The sequence below is a fragment of the Pezoporus wallicus genome, unplaced genomic scaffold, assembly GCF_028554395.1.
Source record: "Pezoporus wallicus isolate ANWC-B61680 ecotype Strahan unplaced genomic scaffold, APGP_CSIRO_Pwel_v1 contig_5352, whole genome shotgun sequence".
Lineage (NCBI taxonomy): Eukaryota > Metazoa > Chordata > Aves > Psittaciformes > Psittacidae > Pezoporus > Pezoporus wallicus.
In genome coordinates this window covers 4,282,522-4,306,206 of record NW_026639660.1, presented here as the reverse complement: position 1 = coordinate 4,306,206, position 23,685 = coordinate 4,282,522, and the positions used below count along the sequence as shown (strand labels likewise).

Genomic DNA, 23,685 nt, shown 5'->3' with positions numbered 1-23,685 from the left:
AAAGAAAAAAGGAAAAAAAGACAAAAAAGGAGAAGAAAAAAGAAAAAAAAAAGAGTAAAAAAGGAGAAAGAGAGAGAACAAGAGAGGGGAAAAAAAAAAAAAAGGATGTACAAAACTGACTCCTACTGCAATAAGCAACTGAATTCTCTAGGCCAGGGCATTTAGTGAAGTATACAATGGATAGCATCCAAGAGCAACTATCATTTGAAAGATCAATATCCTTACTTCAAAGCCACAAAACACAATTAAGGATACCACAGTAATAATTCAAAATCTGAAGTATTTTCAGGGCATACTCAGGGAAGCTGCCATCTGACTCTGCTGACAAATCCAGGCAAAACGCAAAAACTGTTAAGTTATTACATATCAGTACAAAACCTTTTGCACAGTGTCAAAGAGAAGGCCATTCAACAAAAAAGAAAGAAAAGAAAGGATGCACTTTGCTTATTCATTTTTTGTAAGGTTATGCTAAAAAAAAAATACTTTTTTTATTCCAAAGACAGAAAAAGATATCATTACTTTTCTACTACTATAGGCTTATTTGGCTTTTTACACAGTCATGCTTCAACGAGCCAAGAAATTCAGAGTATAAGCATTCATTAAGTGCAGTAGAAAAATAATCACTCACTTTTCTGCCAGACACCTTTTACAAAAGCCTGGTACTACAGCTGAGGCAGAGATACACTCCTTATGTACACATAGTAACTTCACCAACATAACTTCATAACTGGGGGTATTTCAGCGCTTGCAGCACATGCAAATGCTTAATAAAACAAACTATTTCAAAACATTTTCAAACTTGAGATTCTTACAAGCCTAAATGTTTGAAATAAACTGATGGTGTTTTAAACACAGCTTGACATGCAACAGTTCAAGTTGTGGAGGGTATACAACAGCTAGTCAAAAGTTACAGAAATTAAGGCCTGAAAATTCATATTTGGTCATTTAAAATTCAGCACACACAGCCGTTAGGTATGGTCAGTGACCTGGGCTGAAATCTCTAGTGCATTTTTTGACATTTACAGCAGTATCTCAGATTTCTGTGCACCTTTTCATAATAACTTCAATGTGGAAATGCATTTAACTGTTCTGGAAATGCCAGGTACTCGTTTTGTCCTTTTTCAATTGTGGTTCTTGCTAATTCAAGGAGGCCAGGAAGTGTTAAGCACATAATTAAAATAAAATCTTGTCAACTGAAGCTAAGAACTACTGAAATACCAAATCTGAGCCAGATGCCAGAGTCAGAGTCGTTCTCATTGACATTTCTCCTGTCACATAACACCACAGTTAGTTTTAAACCTGCACAGTGTTAGCTTGAGGTCTATTTATATAGTGACAGAAAAATAATGTGACAGCCCTAAGGAAAGCAATGAAGGCCTGAAACTATGCAAAATTATTCTATATGCAGTGTGACCTTTTCTTTACCAAAATGCATAAAACCTTCCTTAATAAGTTAATTTTTTTGTAAGACTGCTGGTGGCTGAAGGTAAAGAGAGGAAGAAGTGAGGGCCACTGTCAAATCCCTTTTTCCTGCCTCTTAAAAATCAACAAATACCATGCCCACCCAATAACAAAAGGAAAACTTTGGCAGAACAACCAGCTCATATGCTGACTGACACTGAAATTAACTACCATTAGGACCATGGACAGGAAGTGAGGGAAGGGAAAAATTAGAGTAGAGGAAAACTATCCAAGAACTTGAACAGAGAAACTTATCTGCACATAAAGCATCTGAAAAACAAGAGTTAGACAGATTTAACCATTAGTTAAGAAACAGATCATTAAAATTAATGCAAATCTAGACTTTGTAAGGCTATGGCAGTACCAATATACACCTTCTATACAAAAGTTTATTTCAGAAAACTTACTGCAACTGATGAGAACTGAAGGTTCTGGATAGTAAAAGGCAACTAAGAAGTATACGTGGGGCAGGAAAGAAAAAATAGAAAAACTAAATCATAGAACATTCCCCCTCCCCCCAAACTACAACAGCTTTTTTTTTTTTTTTAATTGATGATACATAATACTTCATAAAAAGAAAACATACGTGAAGGAGGAAAAAAAATAAGTCTGTAAGTCCTGAAGCTTCCATCACTGTCTCTGGGCATAAATATTTAACACATTTTTGTTGATTCTAAGACTAAGAATTACCTCCAGCTAGGTAATTCGTCTACTAGGGGACGAGATGCTAATCAGTAAGGCAGCCACTGGGGTAGATGACTGCTCGTAATTGAGGGTGGCAGGAGATGGAAAGTCACTACAACCTGGTTGGGTATATAAGACACTTGGGAATGCAAATTCAACTGTCTCAGAAAATCAAAACAGTAACAAAATCAGGCAGAAATACTTGCATATTGTTGAACTGAACTCCTGCAAAATTCAATCCAAGGAACTTTTCTCTTATATCACCCCCTGTGTGTTAAAAAAGGAAATGGCTGCTTAAAAACAAGTACAAAAAGTCCCCTCACTTTCTTTGACACAGAATATGAATCTTACCACATAAGATTTCTATGGTTCTATTCAGTTATCGGAACATGAATGGAATTTGTGAATTGCTTAAATGACTTGCTGCAATTCTGTCCAGTCTGTGCACCCTATGGACTCCAGTACTATAGCAAAATCTTTGACATGAGACTGTTCTCAAAAGCTTTAGAGAGAAGAGAGGGGAGTGGAATGCACCCCGAGAATCCTTCCCGAGTACTCCATTCTTTCCACGCCTTCATAGGGATTACCATAATGATCCCATACATTGATTACTGGTGAATTACCACAGTTCCATTCAGAACAGCACACAGCTGTACATTATTGCATGGCACTGCATATTATTAATCTTTGAGGAACACAGCTGCAATAAGAACAGTGCATGCTTTATAGAACTTGCTGCATAATAAATAAATATTGCACAGAAAAAGACACCCTCAAATTAAAATCAAAAAGACATTTGAAGTTTGGGTATTCTTCACTACTGGAAAGAACCTTCCATGCTAAGGCCATTATCTATCAGAAAAGCTCCATCTGTGTACAATTATTTCCGATAAATGATATTAAGCTTCATTAAAGAGGTAGTGGGGATGTGAGTGAAGACAGAGAGCTCAAGCTGTAAATAAATCTCTTCACTGTATTTTACTTAAAATCACCCCAGCAGGAGGTCATAAAGAAATTTTTTTATAGGTAATATTTTCAAATGCTCTGCAGGCTGTGCTGCCTATTATCCATCACCTTCAGTGTATGTTCATAATCTTGCAACAATTCAGGATGAAGGACACTATTCAATTTCTTTCCCATCCCAGTAATCACCTTCCCACTTACACCCAAGTCCTTCTTAGCCACAACAGAAACACTTCGTTGTAACACAACTGAATTTCTAACTGAACAATCTTTCAGAAAACCTGACCCACAGGCACTGGAGAAGCACCCTGTAACACCAAAAAGTCTATCCTGGCTAATAAGCCAGCAGAGGTGCTGAAGCCCCCTGCCCTGTGGAGGCCCAAATGTGTTGCTGAAGCATGAGTTTTTGCTGAATTTTCTAGGACGGTTGTTTTAAAGCCTTGTTTTTACAGCAAACTACAGGATTCCCCAGGAGAAGCACTGGACAGAAGGAAGAGATGATGGGCGGTCAGCAGCAACTGTGTATGCGAAGGAGAGACAAAAGTTACACGGCAAATTTACTCTTATTACACGAGCTGGTATCAGAATAGTCACGTTTGAACCTTGCTATATTTCTGACAATATTCTCACATGCAGACAGAAAACAGTAACAAAAATATTATTTTCCTTAGTCTCATAAACTGCCACAATCCCCAAAATGACAATCTGTGATTTGTCCACAGCCAATCTGCAAGAGTAAAAAAACATATGCAAATCTACATACCTGAAAAGAGAATAAATACCTCAGCAACTTGGCAAAACTATTTATGCAGATAGTTAATGCAAGTATAGTATATCAAAGATTTTTCAGTCCTAGTGCTTTGTCAGCTTTGTTACTTCCAGCAGTTGCCTCAATGTTGAGGAACTGGAGTAGTTCTCTCAAATTTCCTAACAAAATAAAAGCCTGTTTTTCTTGCGATGTGTATTTATCAGCCATGCTGTAAAGTAAACTCAGCTCCAGAGGGACTGTCTCCATAGAGCACCTTCTAAACTAAAGCCACAGCTGGAGGAAAATCAAACTATAAATTACACATTTAAGCTTAAGTTATAGAATGCAAATTTTAAAACTCAGTATATTAGATACTGAATGAATTTACACACTGGTTTAGAATAATCTAAATTACAACTTTATCTCACTGTGTTTTGCTAATCTTTGGTATCTCATCTTACCTTCAGGGAGAATTTTTGCCTGACAGTTCAATAAAGAAGAAAGATGGGTCATGAAAGGAGAGACGGACTGCCACATGAAACTCAAGTTTTATGCAAACAACCTAACAGCAGTGTGGACAAATACACATTACAGCCAGTGCTTTGTGCAACTGCAGTAGTTTAAAACCATAAGGTTTTAAAGTCAAATTTCACAAGATACTGGTGTTTATCCTACAATATATGTATTTATTTACTGGCAATGTATGAAGGAGTTTCTCAATATGAGAGTGCCTCAAATCATAATGAAATTGTATACTGCAGTTCAAACAGCTATAAGGTCAGTTAGAAAATCCCATAACACCTTTTAGTTTGTTCTTTGGTTAAAGCCATGAATGTCTAAGTTGTGAGTAACATCCAACCCTTCCCCTTGCCCCAGAAGACAGGTCATTGACTTCCAAAGGGAGTCAGTGAAACATAAGCCTGAGGACAAGGTAAAATGTTCATGTCTCCTTTGCTGTCACTCAGGAGTCATGCACTTACATTCCTCTTTGCTCGGTGAAGTTACATTCAGTTCTGTCAAAAGTTGCTGGTTGGAGTTAGCGGCCTGCATGGTTAGAGAGGTATTGCTGTTGTCACTGTTTGTTTCTCCAGAGAACAAATCTGACTGGCTGTTGCTTGTGCTGGGAGTAGAGTCATCGTCCGGCTGTTTCTTCTGGAAATCTGTCAAAACCAAGATTTCATACATCATCCCACTTGCTCAATCTCACCATCCAACTTTATTGCAAAAAAACAGCCCAGCATAACAAAAATAATCACAAAATACTGCCAGAGGTATCATCATTGTGACCATTCGTATATCTCATACAACACAAAGAGCAGTCTTCAAGTTTAAGCAGTCTTCAAATTTAAAATAGCTTTAAAAACTTATTTGTTCTTGAAGAACAATACATGTTTTCAGAACTACACAGAGGTCTTGTTTCCCCAGCCATTCAAGAACATCCAAAGCTTGCCACTGCATACATCAGTATACAGCACATGGCATCATTTTAAAAACAGTTCACACAAAACACATACATAAAGGAGCAAACATCCAACGAGGAAAGAACTAAGGCATGAAATACGTGTGTAAGGAAATGTTACGCTTCTCTTAACACAATCCTGTTATATAAAACAACACCAGTAACAGTTTTGGCACAGCAGACAGCTATGGTTCTGGGTTGGCATGGGGGAGCTGGTGAGGGGTTTGCCTTTGTATCCCATGTTTGGTGGGTGTTTGGTGGTGGTGTTCTCCCTTCTTCTTTTTGTCACTTACCCCAACACTGGCATTCAAAGCTGCTTATTGATCTATGACCATGGAATTAAACATGGGAAGTAAATCACTACAATACATTAGAACTATTTACAAATGATCTGATTTCAAAGTTTTTTTTTTCCAGCAAGTGCCAACTCGCACTAGGTCTCTAAACTGCACCAGCAGTCCAAATTCCACAGCCCTGACAGCTGCCCTCCTCAGGCTTATCTTGCCTCCAAAGCAGACTCAGGTTTGAGGGAACATACTCTTTAAATGCAAATCATCCCTTGAGGGCTTTTTTCCCAAACAAACAGTCCTGATACCTGATTGCTACAGCGTTAGTCTCAGTTCCTACCAGCTACACTACTGATTTCAGTCTGGCACAGCTCTGTCGCTGGATGCCCCCCGGGAACACCCATCCCAGCCAAGTGGATTTTGGTCTGCTTAACGTCCAGTTACTCTCACAATGCAAAGGCACCTCTTCCTTTTAAAATGACAGATGAAGATGAAAGACATCATCACCTCTTCGTGTTCCTAAACACTTTTTTCCCCCTAAAAGTGGCATACAAAGTCAGAATTTAACCATTACACAAACACATACATAAATGAGTATTCGGTTGCTCATTATTATGTCATGACAGGGAGGAAAACAGAGGAATCCATAAATATTTACAGATAATGACATGTTAGAAACATGGATGATCAATATGACTGAGATTGGAAGCACTGTTCCTAAAAGTTGATTAAGGATTTATTTGCCAGAGAAATTAAGCTGTAACTTTTGCTGTGAAGAGTCAGCAGTCACCAGAAGCTTGAAGAGGAACAACCTCAAAGCCAGGAGGAGAAGGAAGGTGGCAGCAACAGGAAATAATCCAGCTCCACAACACAGTGCTGAAGAGCTGGTACGATGCTTTTTGTCACGGGTGAGTTACCGGACACAGGAAGATGTCCTACTCAGGACTCACTAGTTATCAACAAAGTTTCAACCAAGCTCGGCTACTGGATATTACTACTACGTTTGTGCAACCAAGAAAGCTTCAACCACTTGGGATTCTGCACCAGCCACAGCGATTATAACTGGAGCCACCATCCAATTAGATATCCTCCACCCAACTCTTCATGCCCATACCAAGGCCACAGTCCTGACAGAAGGGCAGCTCACAACTGGAGGCATTTTGGGAACCATCAGTCTCTAGCAGTCTATAAACAACCAGTACAGAATACAAATTACAATTGTGCAGGTTGCTTGCTAATAAAAGGTGGCTAAAAAGATTTTAAGTGGTTTTACATAAGATTGCATTCAAGGCAGTGCACAGAACAGCTGTGCTGTGCGCACATATTGCAAGTTGAAGCAACTCCATCTTCAAGGAGCAGAGCAAATATAATGGTTATGCTCAATATTATACACTGCGAGCAATCTACAGAATGCATTAGAAAGAAAGTGGAGAGTTACAGAACAGCAACAGATACTATGAAATCCATTAAAAATCAGCACAGTTCAAAATTCTCAGCCAGCTGGGATAGCTGCAAATACTTTACTCAGGCTGCACTTCCTCACTCCAGTCTCTGTATATGCCAAAGGGCATTTACAGGGAAATGTAAAACATTTTTACAAAGTGGCCTATATAATTAAAGTCCTGACAGTCCTTTCACAACACTATGGTAAGTACCAGTACTACACTGTGTGTCCCAAAGCTGCAAGTTTAAGAGCACGTTGACCAAAGAGGGCTGGGTTTTCGTTTTCTTGTGAAAAACTGTTCACTTTTGCAACCTAAATAAATTGATAAATTCTCCAACTTCAAAGGCAGCATGCCAAAAACGGTCATTCAGCGACAGCATTTCCCAACATGATTACTAGTGAAACACTTCAGAGCCATCACATAGCAGCAACATCCACCAAGGCAGTTAAATGCCATTTGCATTCATGAATCCAGGACCTTGTGGTCAGAACTTGCTTTTACTTAGACTACAAATCAATTAACTTTCACAAAAGTCATAGTCTGCTCAGTTGTGTGGAACCTGAGAACATCCCCCGGATCTCACTTTTTAACCACTTTTTCACTGCAGACTTAAGTACTTGAGGGAAGTGTTTAGACTACTGTCCTGGGTTCAGCAGTAGCAGTCATTTTTTCTCCTTCTTGGTAGCTGGTGCAGTGCAGTGTTTTGACTTTCAGCTCAGGAACAGAGCTGATAACAAGGATGTTTTGGTTTGGCCAAGGACTTTGTGAGCCTCATGCTCTGCCAGGGAGGAGGGGAAGCCGGGAGGAAGCAGAGACAGGACACCTGACCCAAACTGACCAAAGAGGTATTCCATACCACAGCACGTCATGCCCAGGGATGTAACTGGGAGTTAGCCGGAAGGGCTGGGAGACTGCAGGGTTGGAGGAGGTATCGGTCGGAGCTTGGGCGGGCTTGGGGGGCGAGTTATCGGTCAGCGGGTGGTGAGGTGTTGTATTCTCTTCCCTTGTTATTTCCTTTATCATTATTATCATTGGTGGTAGCAGTAGTGATTTGTGTTATACCTTAGTTACTAAACTGTTCTTATCTCAACCCGTGGGAGTTGCATTCTTTTGATTCTCCTCTCCGTCCCTCCGAGAGCAGGGGGAGGGAAAGAAAGGGGGGGAAGTGAGCGAACGAATTACCTGACTGGGTTTAAACCACGACAGCTACTTACCTCAAGCACCAGAGACATATTAACTATAACCGGTTATACTACTTACTTACACTACAGCAAATTACTAACAGTTGCCTCCATAATGTGGTGTCAACAGCAATACAGGACCTATATATATAAACATAGTTTTTATAACAAACTTGACCTAAATTATCAACAGATTTCTAAAACACTGCTTCATAATTCATGGTCCAGTATTCACCTAGGACAAAAACAGATCCAATGATATACTGGATCAACTGTATTATATTTCCTCTGCATATTGGTGGATGGCATTTGGCTTTTGCTAATGAGGACTCTCGTTAACACAAATAACTTGCAGATCCATTTGATCTTCCCCCCACCCCAGCACAATAAAAGCTGGCAACAATTACAGGAGAGCCGGGGCTTAAGAAACCCAGTTATGCTTTAACTCTTAATAAAGCAAAACAAAAACACACACACACAATACAGACAGGACCTTGGCATGTTCTGAAGGGGTGGCTTTATTCTGATTAAAATCAGAATGTAATTCTGGTGACAGAACAATGACCTCTCCTAATAGCCTCAATGAGAAAAAAAAACAGAACAAGAGTTGGCAAGGTATTTATCACCATTTCCAGAAGTTTCGATTTATCAAGAAATGCATGCAAAACACTTCTTTTAATTATTATTATTTTTATTAAGACTTTCACTATGCTGGTAAAATTTGTGCCAAAATGCACAATAGCTAACTGTAAATCCACCAAATCCATGTTTGTCTTCTCTAGCTAATGAAACTCAGCATTGTAACTTTTTATAGGAACTTCAACTGGTACCCAGGTTTACTGGAAACAAACTTTCTCCATTTGTTAGGAAGTATGTTTTCTTTTTCTTCTCAACACCCTCTCCTTTTCCTCACTGCCTTCAGTTTTGGTGTTTTTTTGTGGTTGTGGTGGTTGTTTTTATTTTTGATATTCTGGTATTAGTTACAAGGCAAAACCAGCACCAAAATTAGATGTGTAAATTTCCTGCATGGGGGAATAACAGAAGGAAAGATCTGTCAATAAAATGCAGGAAGTACATACAATAAACTATTACTTTATAGTAGAGAAGCTGCCAGTCTTTTGTTTTGTTGAGTTTTGGAGCTGCGCCCAGCATCTCAACCAGGTGAGCAGGAGCAGAAAATCTCAAGCATGGCTGTCATGCACTACATGCTAATACGAAGTGTGTTGTTTTTCTTTCGTTGCTTAGGATTTCTTTGTAAACTAAACAATGACAATGTGAATGTATAGACACAATAGAAAATTTCATATTCTAGGTATACAATGAATTAAGAGTTTACACTAAAAGGCAGGCAAGAAGCCTGATTTGTTTCCAGACTTCCAAAGCCAAGTTCTTTTGCAAGGCAATCTTCTGTTCATTTTTATTCATAAAATAACATTATAATGAAAGCCACTGTGTTTACAGCTTCTGATTCTAACCCATAAAACCAGAGGTGCTACATGAAATCATGTCTTCTGCACAGGACTAGAACTAGCATATTTCTCTGGTTATTCTTACCAGGTTATAGGAAGCAATCAGAAAGAGCCCATCTACCCAATATGATGGATTTCACCCATTACCTCAAGATCAAACTAAGAAATATTTAAAACATCCAACCTCCTCCACCACCTAAAATACTTCAAATTCTGTGATACAAAAAACCAACAAACAAAAAAACCCCTAAGGAAATACTGAGTTCTCGACTTTTTCTTAACTATAAGGGGTATGTAACTAAAGGCAAGGAACAACCCTTCAGCTTTTGGTAACTTCTGTGACTACAGTCACTTGAAACTTGAGGTAAAAGTGAATATGAGCAATATCACCATGTCACAAAGCATTTTACTCTGACAATGATGGGCATGTCAGAATATTACAATGAAATGACTCAGTAAGCCAGAGCTTTTTCTCATTTGCGTTCATGCTACACCATCAGAAATTATAAAATTTATGAAACTCCCAAAGGGTCTTAACACAAGCTTTCCTTTTGCCTTATTTTAAGGCTCAAGGTTATACATACTTCCTATTCTCTGGTATACAATGTATGTTTTCATTATTAAGAAATGGGTTCATTCAAATAAACTATGGATGTTCCAAGATGCATCAGAGTTAACGGCATGCTAAAGGGGGGGGGGGACACGACTAGAGTCTTTAAAGTAATTATTTGGGTTGAAAAGCAATATTACACCACTCCTTTATTCTTCAATCCTATAGCTCCCACAACTCAGCATTGTGAACTAGCAAAAAAGTTATTTGGAGAGTGTTTGCTTCTTGCATGCATTGAATGTGTAATATGCACATTTTCTATTACCAGAGCATCTTGTTCTTCTACAGAGCATAAATGTATTAGTGTTACATCAAATGTCTACTAGTCCATTAGTATCCCAGAGCACACAACAGACTTTCACCTTACTCTAGTCTGATCAGAAAACATCCATACTTAAGAGAAATTGCATTCTGAAAGCACTCAATGGAAAGTAACACAAATATGACATTCAAACTGCTACAGTGAAATGTTTACATTAAGTTACTGCATCATTTTAATTTTTTTCATCATGTGCCTGGAAAAACTGTTCCTATATGAGCATGGAATAGTTCTGCAAGTCACAAATCTTTTATTTACTTATTTATTGAGAACTCCAGTGGACTTTTCTGGTTCATAGCTTACTGAAAGCATTTCAAGTGTCACTCATGTACAACTACATTTTTGCACAATGAATTAGTATGAAATAGATAAAACCTTTCCTTTAAGTAGCAATCTGAATGCAATCTAAAGCTCCAACAACAGACTGGCAATAAAATACCACTGAAGAACAGAAGATTCCCCCCCCCCCCCCCTTTTTCAAATACACAGAAAGATGCACTAGCCCACTTAAAGAATAAATACAGATCTCCTGCCTTGAGGGGAATGCACCATAGGATTTGCACAGGCATTTGTATTAGAAGACAAAAACCAAAGTCATAAAGTGGAATCAGAGGTAAGTACTGTACAAAATAATATTTATAAATAAAGACTATATAACATATACACATACATAAAAAGATATTTCTTAACACATCCAAAATAATAAAGGCAACAAGAGGTGAATGAATTGAAAATCAGACTGAAGAAAATGAAATAACTGCTGCAGTATATTACTGTGTGAGGTATCAGGGCTCATCACTTTCACATTTAAGCACAAACTACAGGAACGATTATCAAACCAGCAAAAATGTTAGAAAGATGATTCTTCTATGTAACTGAAATTTATTTAGAATTGTTAGACCATGTGGTACAGGAAAACCCTCATGGTTTTTATTCATAAATACAACTATTTAACTTTTTTTTTTTTCCCCGAAGAAAAACTCCAGAGATTTTTAGGCTTATTCTTCATGATTGCTATATTTTTTACATGGCAACACATTACTAACAAGTTTCAAATAATACTGTATATGTATGTGACATAATGAACTTTCAAATAAGCATTAAAAATACTAGAAAAAGGGTAAATGAAATATAAAAAATAAAAAGATGGATCTGCAAGGGAAGTAAACAGTGAGAACACACCTGCAGTTACATGTGTTTATCATTCAGGAATTAGGATCAAGTTATACAGTAAGATTGTCATATTTGTAAAATTACTGGGATGTTATAATGAAGTCTGAGTTTTTCTGGGGGGTGGAGAGGTGATTTTTTGTTTGCTTGTTGGTTTTTTGTTTGTTGGGGTTCGCTTTGTTAGTGTTTTTTTTTTTCAGGAAGTCTGATGACATTGTATTTTTCTCTCAAAAATCAGGCACCTCTTGCTTAAAGGTGCGATTCCGCTCTAGGCCTTTTTCTCCTGGCTCTATAAAATGATTTACCCCCAAAGTGACACAGGAAGCTCCAGATTTAACTACCAGATTTTGACTATTATTTAGCATGAAAAATCATGAATAAGTAATATACAAAGACTAGCAAAACAATGAGCATAATATTATTACAGATGACATTCAACTTGAGATCCAGGTCATTAATAATTATATATGCAGAAATCTTTAAGGAAGAGAATTGCAGTTTTGTATAAAAGTGAGAAAAAGAATCTACAGTAACTGTATTAACCAGGTTATAACACTTTACATGACTGCCATGAGAAAAAAAAAAAAAAAAGCCATTTTTACAGCATGCGATCCCACAACCTCCAACATAGTTGTAGATGATGAAATTCGGGATTTTACAAAAGTATCCTCCAAGAGCAGCTTCCCCACAGAACAAACACTCCTTGATTTGTCTGGTAATAGCAATTAGCTCGCTGCAAGTACTTCAGTATTGACCAGGAGCAAGGTCACTGAAAATCCATGTAAATAACATTTTAAAAACCCTTGTGTCACATTTCTTACTGTTACTTTACAAAGAATGCTTATATTACATCAACTAAAATTTCACTATTCCATAAAACTCACCAACATGAAGAAGAATACTACTGCCTGTCATCACAGGATCCAGAGTACTGAAACTATGACGAGTAAACTACTATTTTAACAATTCAACTTACATTTCCTGTTATAGAATCCCTGAAGTCTGCAGTTAGCATTCTTACTTGAATTCATTACAGACCATGTACTGTGAGAAAGCACTATATAAAGGTACTATTACATTGCAAAATCTAAAACCAATGAGGAGCTGGCTATACAGCACCTGTGTCTGACAATGGAACTAGGAAATTCAGACAATTTATTATCCAACTAATTGAGATTGTACGGATCCTGGAATCATTACTAAGCAATACTGGTAATAATCCAACCCAAGGGGAAAGCATGAATTTTGAACAAACTGTGGAAAACAAAGCGACCAGTCCTTAATCTTGACTGCAAGAAACATTTCGGTTTTCAATGATACATAGAGTGAGAATTTATTAGGAACAACATCTACCAAAATAGATTACTAGTGAAACACCAACTGAGCGGGCAGCTTGCCATGGGCTCTTACATGCTGTCACTGCAAAAGACGGCAGCAACAATAACGTGACCAACTCCAGCGAGAAACAAGAAGAGAAACCCTAGTACCCAGGAAAAGTAAGCCAGGAAAAGCAAACTGATGTAGAGTCATGGAATTAGCCTGTAAATCAACTGGCTGCAGTCATTTGAAGGATCCATTTGGCACTTACAGGGAACAATCATTTAACATGACTTGAAGGTAACACAACAGTGGAGACAGAATTATATATAGGAGAGTTAAAAAAAAAGTACCTGGGAATTTACAGAATTTATTTTCTAAAGATGACTTGGAAATTTGTAGTACGAGCATTTAAAACCAGACAATACGAAATTCTAGCAAATACTCAAAAATGTAAGTTTAAAATAGACAAGTACAAGTACAAGTAATTAAAATAGCACAGCACACAACCTACAAAAACCCCACAGCTCTATCAGTCCCCTAAATTTCTGTATTTTTGTCCCCAGAGTTCTTTTAGTACTAGTACCCCTTTATGAAACCAGAGTAGTACGTGTCCCACTTCAAGTTAAATTCACAGTGGTGATACATCAAAATCTATGCTCCTAAAGGGGAAAAACCATTCATTTTAATAAGAAGTATCTGATCTATCAAACCAAGCACTTTGCAACAGCAGCGAGTCACATGAAGTAAACTCATGAAGTGAACTTCGAGGTGCTTTTGCAATAAATAAGAGATCTTGAAAATGGGACTGTAACTGATTGAAATAGAATTTAATTACCATTCATATTTATTCTGGACACTTCACTCACCAGGCACAAAGGAACTAATATCGCTTTAATAAAAGAAATGTTTCAATTAGCCTTTCTTGCACTGGAGCTATCTTTTAAGTCACCTTATCACGCCCTTTCCAATGCCTAGAGAGAACCCTTCAATTTCAAAACGCACGTCTGTTATTTTTTAATTAATTCCTTCAATCTAATTTATGCGGTTCCAATTAAAGTGAACATTTGCCTCATTTTCTGTCAATAATAGTCACATTTATAGTTGCAGCACTCCCAAATATTTGGCTATACTATAAATTGTCAGGATGTTCACAAGGGATAAAAGGCCTTGATGGTAAATTAAGCCTTCCTAGTACTAACCCACAAACCCCTCATGAGTGCCCTTTCCCTCATTTCCAGTTAAGCCACGTTAAGAACTGCCATTACCAAAACTCTCAAAACATCCCTTGGAATTACTCATTTATCAGATTCTTTTCCCCAGTCTCAGCCCAGATGCAGAGCTAGAAACCATTCTGGAAGAGAAAAGAGAGGAGACACTCTCATTTCCTGGCCTCACTTCCCCACAGACAACCCACCCTTTGAAACGTGTCTGTGAGGAATATTTAGTATTTTATCACTATTTCAGTTTTACCTCCAACACAATGAATGGTGGGGTTAAGTATGTGGGGTAAGATCTTCCCACTCTTCTCAACCCTACTGGAATTTATTCATGTTGTAATAAATATCTGCCTTTCATATGCAGTAGGTAAAGTGTGGAGAGGAAACTCCAAGTCTAACAGTCCTGTTGTGGGGGCAAAAAACTTTGCAATGCTTGGGAGTTTATATAAGCAATTTGTGACTGCAATAATCTATAGTAACATGAAAAGAGCCAGGTCATGCTTTAATCACACAAGTGAAAAAGCTCACTGAAAACACATCCGACACCTTTGTGCCTTAGCTTGAAGCTTCACATTTTACCGACTTCCCAAAGGAGTCCAGGAGCTTAGGGGAGTAGCTGTAGTTTCCCACTTACCATCCCCTCCATCCTATTCTGTAATTGTACTGAAATGCAAGACCAGTGTTCAACCTGACAACAAAAAACTGCAGACATTCGAGGACCAAGGAAAGGAAAGTTGATGCAGATTTATGAATCCAAAAGGTCCAACACTCTCACTAGGTGCAGGTGCTGCAAACCACTGTGTTACATTAAATTCCAGCCACGGAACAACATGGCCAACTCCAACTTAAGCACCTCTTGCTTATTTTCAACAAGCCTGCAATATAAGTATTTCTTTTCCAGTCTTTTAGGAACAAAACTATGAATACACACAGATATCAAAGAACTGCCTACATAAAACAAACATTGCTTAGTCCTCTCTTTGAGCAACAAACATGCTGAAGTTTTGAGTTAATAAAACCAACTTATTTTACTTCTATTTATTAAAATTGTTTTCTACAAGAAGGTAGTAGAAATGTTAAATTCAAGTCAATGACAACACACATTTTAATTATTAGCCAATTCATCCCAAAGAAGCACATCTCAAAATTTAAAATCAGGATAAAATGGCTGCAAAAATAAGTCATCTACTGAGTGCATATCTAAAGCTTATTGATTTTCTTCTTTATGTTTTTTTCTTACAAATGCAATTTCAGTATCTAGATGCTTCTCTGGTTTCTTTACATTAAATGAAGTTAGGAAAAAAAATAAATAAATAAAGGAAAACCTGCTCTCCTTAGAATGATAAATTCCTGCCCCCCCACCTCCCCGGAAAAGACAGATAAAGGTGGTTCGCAACATACTTATACCACAAATACACATGAACTTAAAGCATCTCTTGCGATGATGAAATGATCCTTCTGCCTGTCAGTGTTGTGGGATCTCTGCTGAAACTGGCTACAACACATACTCATGTCTATGTCTCAACATGGAAATAAAGTGCAATAAAAAAAAAACCAAACCATGAGAGGAAGGCAATTCTTTTGCTTGTTACATTCATGATTTGTGATTTGAAATGATCAGACTTCCTGGCTACCACTGTAAGTTATTGGAGATGAGAAAATTAAGTCTTTTGCCGGTGCTGTTTCCAGAGCTCTGGATTGCAAGTTATTGTTACTGGCCGTAATCGCTCTGGAATCCCTTAAAGAGGAGTTTTCACCAGGAAAGCATAAATCCCCAAATCAAAGCAGCAATATGCCAATCTTGAACAATACACTAATTAAATGCTGGAAATGTTGGGATCCTGCACATGAAAACAGATTCTGTGGCAAGTCTTCTATGCTCCAAGTTTTCTTTCTGTGAGTTTAGCAGTGTGATGGCCATGGAATTAGAACTCCTACTCACGGAAAGGCCCTAGCTTTTTTGCTTTTCCTCTACAGCCTTAGAGAAGACTGTCAAGGTTTCACAGGTTCCTCTATTAATGACATACAAAAGAAACAAAAACTATTTTGAGTTTTCAACCTGTGGGGAGAAGAGGATGTTCTCGTCATGCTGTGAAAGAACAGGAAAAATAATCCTAAAATGCTTACTAAACAGAAAGGAAAAGAAGGATGAAAAATGTTATTCTCACACATTCAGCTAGTTTGTTACACTTTCTAAAATGCAATGGCCATGAAAAGCAAGAAACTAAAATATGCTTTCAAGTAGCATTTGAAAGTATTTTTTCAAGCATTCTTTGTTATGCCTAGGCAGAACTAGAAATAACAATTATATAGCCTCTTCAGGGGCTCATGTTCTATAGACTGACAGATGGAACCCATCCCTGAAAAGCTCTGAAATAAAATCACAGAAATTATCTGTTTCTTTGCATTAATAAACTACAAGATAAACAGTTAACAAATAACCTCTCTCCTCCAGTTAGGGCGGCTGTGTTTCAAGTACAAGTACAAGTAATTATAGACATTTGGAAACTTAACTGAGGACTGGCATGTAAAATTCAGATCAAACAGGTAAATACGAATAAACTAAAGGATGAATACATTTTCAGAGAGAGCCAAATGACTGCTAGAAGCTATCAGCTGATTCATGCACATGGTTCTGTTTCCCTGCTTAAAGAACAAACATCCATAGAGCCTATCCTTACAGCCCAGCAAAAATAATAAAATGCAGCTTATCCCAGCAGCAAGATGGGAGGCTAGCAGGAAAACTGAATTAACTGACAAACTCAGAATAAACTGGGTCAAGCAGCTGAACCTCCCGCATCATAATCAAACAGCTACAGTGGTAGGAAACCCTGCATGCAATTTAATTCTCTTTAAAAACAGTTCTACTAGTTCTCCAGGAGCAGTTGGAGAGGCATCCCCCACCATGAATCTTCCACTTCAGTGTGTGATGCAGCAAACTAAACTCTGTAACGTCTACCACCAGAGGGAGGTGTTCTATTACAGCGCATCTGCCAAAAAACTTTCTTCCCTGCACATCGATTTCTATTCTATTTAATCATTATCAATAGGGAACAAGCTTCTTTCTTTCTGTAAAGACACTTTGAAGAGTCTCTTGTTATTTATTTTGACCAATCACTGCTATGGCAAATTTCATTATCTATTTAACAGAAGCAAATTTGTAACTAATCCATTGTTTCCATCTCAAGCAATCAACAAAACCCCTGTACTTTCTCCTCTCTTTCCAACCTGTAATACAAAGACAACAGAAACGCTCATCTTCCATATGAGAGGGGCCATTACAGAATTTTCTTCTAAACCAGAAACTACTTCTACATTTTTCAGTAGGGAGAGGGGAAAAAAAAAATAAAAATAAAAATTGTGCGAGAAGCGGCACCACCTTGCTATCTCACATGAATCGGTTCAGCAAATCAAACTTGAAAGAGATATAAATTAAATAGGAGAAAAAGAGAGTTGCAGAAGCAAGACTGATGTCATTTCGCCTTTGCTAAATTCTTTCAAGCTGTATAAATTTGTGAGAATAATCAGTAGCAGAGTTTCCTAAAAGAGTTGTGCCAACAATGTCTAACTGCAAGCACCAATTTGTGCACAAGTGTAAGTGGACAGAGGCAGACATCTCTGGAAAATATTCAGAGTGCCTACATGAAGAGAAGAATTACCGTGATACAAAGTGCCTCAATCACTCTCTTGAAATACTTGCCTCTACTGACCACAGTGGGCAACTCAGATATGCACAGAAAAAAAAACATATCCAGTAACCCAGACATCTTCCTTTACGATGGTTCCACCTATTCCACACAAAGAATTAAAACAAACCCCTTATGTTTGAAAAAAGAGAATTATAAGCTTCTTCTGGAGCTAATATATGAAAGATTCAGACCAACAGCAAATAGTAATACAGATGAAAAAGAGAGCATTACATTTTCCTTCAGTCTTCATGTAAAGAAACCTGTCACCCATTGCACTGGCTATTTCTAATTAAAGTCTGCAAGTTTTCCAATATATGAATGTTAAATGGAAGCTTCTATCAGGCGACTCTCCAATGGTAAATCTGATCTTGCTGGAGAAGCAGAAATATACCTAACTAAAAAAAAGGCAGTAGAATTGTCCCTATTAAACGTGTTTTGCTTAGAAACAGCGAGAGTAAATCTGAGAGGTAAAAGTCTGTGACTGACTTTCCACTGTTCCTCCTCATCTAAAATGTTGTAAGGTAACATTTTAATGCTGCTGAATTGTCTGTACATTAAAATATCTCTGAGGCAAACTACTTCAGAGGCTGCTCTTCCGAAGGATGGATTTTATTCTCATAATCATATAGTAGGACCATAGTGACAGATCTGACACCAGATACATTTTTATACCTAAATATAAACTTTAACAAAAGAAGTATTTAGTGCAGGTCAAAATGGAAGGAAAATAATTATTTGGTGTTTTTTTTCCCCTATATGTGAAAGAACCATTACTTTTATTCATACTATGGGTTGGATTATCTCTAGAAACACTACTTAACACACACAAAAAAAGATGTTCTACATATTTATTTAAATAAAAAAAAAATGGGCTGCACTAGATATTCTAAAAGCAAACTTTAAGGAGCGTTTATCTCTCTTACTTGTCCAAGATTTCTGCAAACATTAATACATTAAGATTCCCAGGAGCAAAATGAAGGCATCCAAGTGATGATATCAATCCACAGCCTAATGTTTGCACTTTTTTCCCAGCTGATGCATGTTTTCTCCAAGATTTTAACTCAAATTAATTTGTAGACTTGCATGCTAACTGCACAGATACTCCACAGAAAATCAACATTTGATTCTTAAATCTTGTTTCATAAAGGCAAGCCTCCTGCAAATCTCGTGCACTTGATTTCACAAAGACTCAAGAGCGTTCCTGATTATGCCCTATCTTCTCCCTGCCAAATTCAGCAATGACTAAGAACACATTAGCACCACAGACACTCTGATATGAAACCCATGTACTCAATTCCATCAGCATACTCCCTTGCTAATTAATTTGTGACCTCTTCAACACACTCTGGGACTTCAGTCTACAATCTCCCCCGGTACAGAACGTAATTCAACCTTGACAGCAACACTGGTCTGGCTTCCTGGTTATTCCTTCATTTCCAAGCTCCCCAGGCTACATTAGAACATGTCAACTGCATCTGGGGGAAACAGTGTGATTACAGCAGCTCAGCTTTCAACTGCAAGGTTGTAATACCTCATATTTAATTTTACAAAGAAGACTCACTTTTTATATTTTGCAGACATTTACACTAACAGCTGTGCTACTTCTGCTTTGCCTACTCAGTCCAGAGTCAAATTCTGCTTTATTAAATCACCACCAAACCAAGTTCTCGTTGTGGTGCTGCTTTAATTACTAGATTTAAATTTGCATCCTTGAGAGAACTTTTAAAAATCAAAGACAAATAAATCTGTTCCACTTAAGAGACCATGGGGGCAGAGGTGACACATGAAATCCAAGCTTCTGTAATATGTTCAACTGCATTATTTCAAGCTGCTTTATATTGCACTGTACACCATTTACAGTTGAAAAATGCCCTATGTTATATGTCTAAAGGTAAAGTTGATGTTTATTGTTGAGCAATCTTTTCACTATTTGCAAATACAGTGAGTGCTGTTAGCTACATTTTCATAACCGCTTTGAAAGGGCATCCAACTGCCTTTGAGATAGGGAAAAGATGTGTATGAAGAAAATTAAGCCACTTGCCCAATTTCATGATGGCAATGCATGACAAAGTCAGGAAGCCTACATTCATTTCAAATCTAGGAAGGCTTTTTTGGGGTATTTTTACAACTTTTGAGAACAGTTTGCCCTGTTTTCTTAGTCTTGCACTCTTGGCCACTACTGATGGACTGGGTGCTGGCTAGTCATAGCTTTGGCTGGTTCTGTACAGGCATTCCTTTATTCAATTTCATTAATTATTTAGGAATTGTTCACTTGTGTACAGAAAACAGTTTGAAGAGAGCAAGCAGTGCAATGCTGTAAAAAAAAAAAAAAAAAGGAACTCGGGAAAGGACAGAAATTAGCAAAGAAAGAATATAGTTAGGAGTACTGTGTGAAGAACTTAGTGCCAAGAACCAATTAATATGAGTATCCTGATACTAGCCATTTTGCTTGCAAATTTTGCTTGCCATTTATATCTTGCTTAATCAGACTGAACCTTCTAGACAAAACCTGTTTTTTAATATTATTTCTGAAAAAGAGCTCAGTCAGTCCTTCTGAAATGGAACAGTACTAATAAAATCTTCATAAATATTACACAATACTAAAGCAGCCTGTTATTCTGCAAACAGCAAAGTGACTAACATAAATCAAAAAGAAGTAAGCCATGGCTGACATCAAGAGCTTTTCAGTCCCTGCTATTTGCTCTCCTTTTCCAGAGGACCAAGATAGCTCACCACAATGTATGAAAAAAATACTGCTTTCTGATTTTAGAGCTTCTTTCTCTTATTCCTGCTCATCAAACCTGAAATCTCTTCCTTTCTCCACACTCCCTCAAAAAAGTAGTTTTAGAAACATAAAACTTCTGTTCTCTGGTAAATTTAAAGATGCTTTGCACAGCCTGGATTTCCCATCAAACTTGCACAATGATATTGCTTTGTAATGCCTTAAGAATAACTGCATCAGTCTGAAAATCTGCAGCAGTTCTCCATGTTGGAGACATGGCACTAATCTCAAGAATTTTCAGATTACTTTTCACATCAAAATTAAGTAGCAGGAAAGTAATGATTTTTTTAAAGAAGTGTTACAGTCTCACAAAGACTCCTAGGAATAGGCTTGTCTGTCAAGTACACTGCAATGCCAGATTCTCAAGCTTTAATTCATGCTAAAGATTACAGGAGGCATTGGTCAATGGAAAGTGGTAGCTGTATTTGCCCATTAATGATGTGTCACCACCCTCTAGATTCAAGATTCATGTTTATGACTTTCTGCATTAGCTGCCTACCAGACTTCTTTCAGTATTGTAAAAGGTATTTTACCTTAGTAATAGATGTCTTTTTCATCGCCTATTTTTAGGAAGCAGTATCAGACTGTCATGGTTTAAACCCAGTCAGACAGCTCGTTCACTCACTTTTCCCCCCTTCTTGCCCTCCCCCTACTCCCGGAGGGACAGAGAGGAGAATCGAAAAGAATGCAACTCCCACAGGTTGAGATAAGAACAGTTTAGTAACTAAGGTATAACACAAATCACTACTGCTACCACCAATGATAATAATGATAATGGAAATAACAAGGGAAGAGAATACAACACCTCACCACCAGCTGACCGATAACTCGCCCACCCACCCCCCCCCAGCCCGACCAAGCACTGACTGATACCTCCTCCAACCCTGCAGTCCTGCCCTTTCGGCTAACTCCCAGTTACATCCTGGGCATGACGTGCTGTGGTATGGAATATCTCTTTGGTCAGTTTGGGTCAGGTGTCCTGTCTCTGCTTCCTCCCGGCCTCCCCTCCTCCCTGGCAGAGCTTGGCAAAGTCCTTGGCCAAACCAAAACATCGGTGTTATCAGCTCTGTTCCCAAGCCGAAAGTCAAAACACAGTGCTGCACCAGCTACTAAGAAGGAGAAAAATGACTGCTACTGCTGAACCCAGGACAATAGTTTAAGGAAACAAATCTTAGGCTGCTATTCTGATGCTGTGAAAGTAGAATTTGTATTATCTTCGTTACCTCTTCAATGACAGTAGACTGAAAAGCTTTCATCAGATCTCATGTGGTGAAGAACAGAAAGCTGTAGCTTTCCACATGGATGCCTGATTAGTACTAAAATATCTTCAAAAACATCTGCTTTCAAAAATAGAAATTGGAAGCACAGCACTCTACATTAATACAAAATGATTGCCTAATCAAAGTTCAAATGAAACTGATCCCAAACTGCCAACCTACAACTACTTTGCTGACAAAGTTACAAGTTAGTTTTACATGACATTTTTTCCATGGAGAAGATGAATTGTCTATAGCAGATTATTTCAAGGATTTATCGTGATGCCTAGAAGTTCCTCAGGATCTATACTTGCTCAAGTTTCCAAAAGGAGTTGGAGCTAGAGAGTCCACAATTGGAAATTTCCTGTATTTTTCAACAGAGGTTACATGCCTTGTTTACACAAAAGACAACATCTATTCAGTAATCAGCTGCAAATCACAGATTTTTAGAAATACTATCTAAGCTAAAGAACTAGAATTCACATCAGAAAAGAACACTAGAATATATATATATCCACTTGAGAACAGTTGCTATTTCTTAAAAATGCCACAGTATATACCAATACCTTATGCAGTTTAAGAAAACCACCATATTCCTCCGTAATTCAATTATCCATCCACTAGAAATTTGTAAATACAAATGGAAAAGCATCCATGTAATAATAACTTCAAGTATTTTTTCCAACTAAAACTGTAAATGCAACCTAAATATTGTATTAATTTAAAATACTGTTCAACAACTAAATAAAATGAGAGAAAGAATAAGTAAGAGAGCAATTAGCTATACTATGAGAGAAAAGATGCTCCTTTGGTATCGTGCACCTGAAAGTAATTTTATTGGAAAACAGAAGTCAGAATGGGCCTTGGAATAAGAAATCACAGTAACATGATTTACATGTTGCTTTTATTAAAAAAAAAAAAAAAAAAAAAAATCAGTTGTCACCTTTAAGAAAGCACTACATAGTCCTCGGTTAGTTAAAATTCAAAATATTAGAGAATTATATATATACAAGCACTCACGGAACTATTCCAAAGCCATTTAGTTTGGTTAGTTCACTTTACAGAAAAAGTTATGATTAAGGCCATGTTCAATTTAATAATGTTTATGCATTCTACTTCTCTCCTAAAAATAATTTGGCAATTTCCTCTGTGAGGAAATCCAGTAGGTCCTTTCTTGTCTCTTGTCCCTGCAGAGACTTTGAGCAGGCTGGGACATGTCTCCTTGTCTGAACACTACCATAGTCCTTTTCAAATGTAAACGGTGCGTGAGAGCAGAACTATGTAATTCACCCATTTAATCCTCTTAATATTTTAAATATGCCAGAATTTGGTCACAATGAAGAAAGCTTTTCTCTTGTGGCACAGTATTACCTTTATCTACTGTATTTCAGTATCTATTTTCCACGCTCATTCACCCTAATTAGGGCTTTACTGAGCAAGAAGGTAACAATTACTGTGTTCTCTAGCCAGTATAACATTGTATCAACGTGCTACAAAAGAAAAAAAAAATTACAAAATCCAGTTATTTTAATCCAGTCCCATGACAGGCAGTTATTATCAGAAGCAGTGATTCACAGTATACTGTCAAACCACATCATATTAGTACATACACGGGCTAGAATTAC

At 37.6% G+C, this 23,685-nt stretch overlaps 1 protein-coding gene across 4 annotated transcripts in view; it reads right to left on the bottom strand.

Moving 5' to 3' along the window:
- ZFAND3 (zinc finger AN1-type containing 3) overlaps positions 1 to 23,685 on the bottom strand; it is a 139,357-nt gene that overhangs the window by 42,029 nt on the left and 73,643 nt on the right. For all 4 annotated transcript variants that reach the window (XM_057415468.1, XM_057415467.1, XM_057415469.1 and 1 more), the window contains one exon: positions 4,837 to 5,016. In XM_057415468.1, coding sequence (XP_057271451.1) covers positions 4,837 to 5,016 — 180 coding nt within the window. The remainder of the gene's footprint in view (positions 1 to 4,836; positions 5,017 to 23,685) is intronic.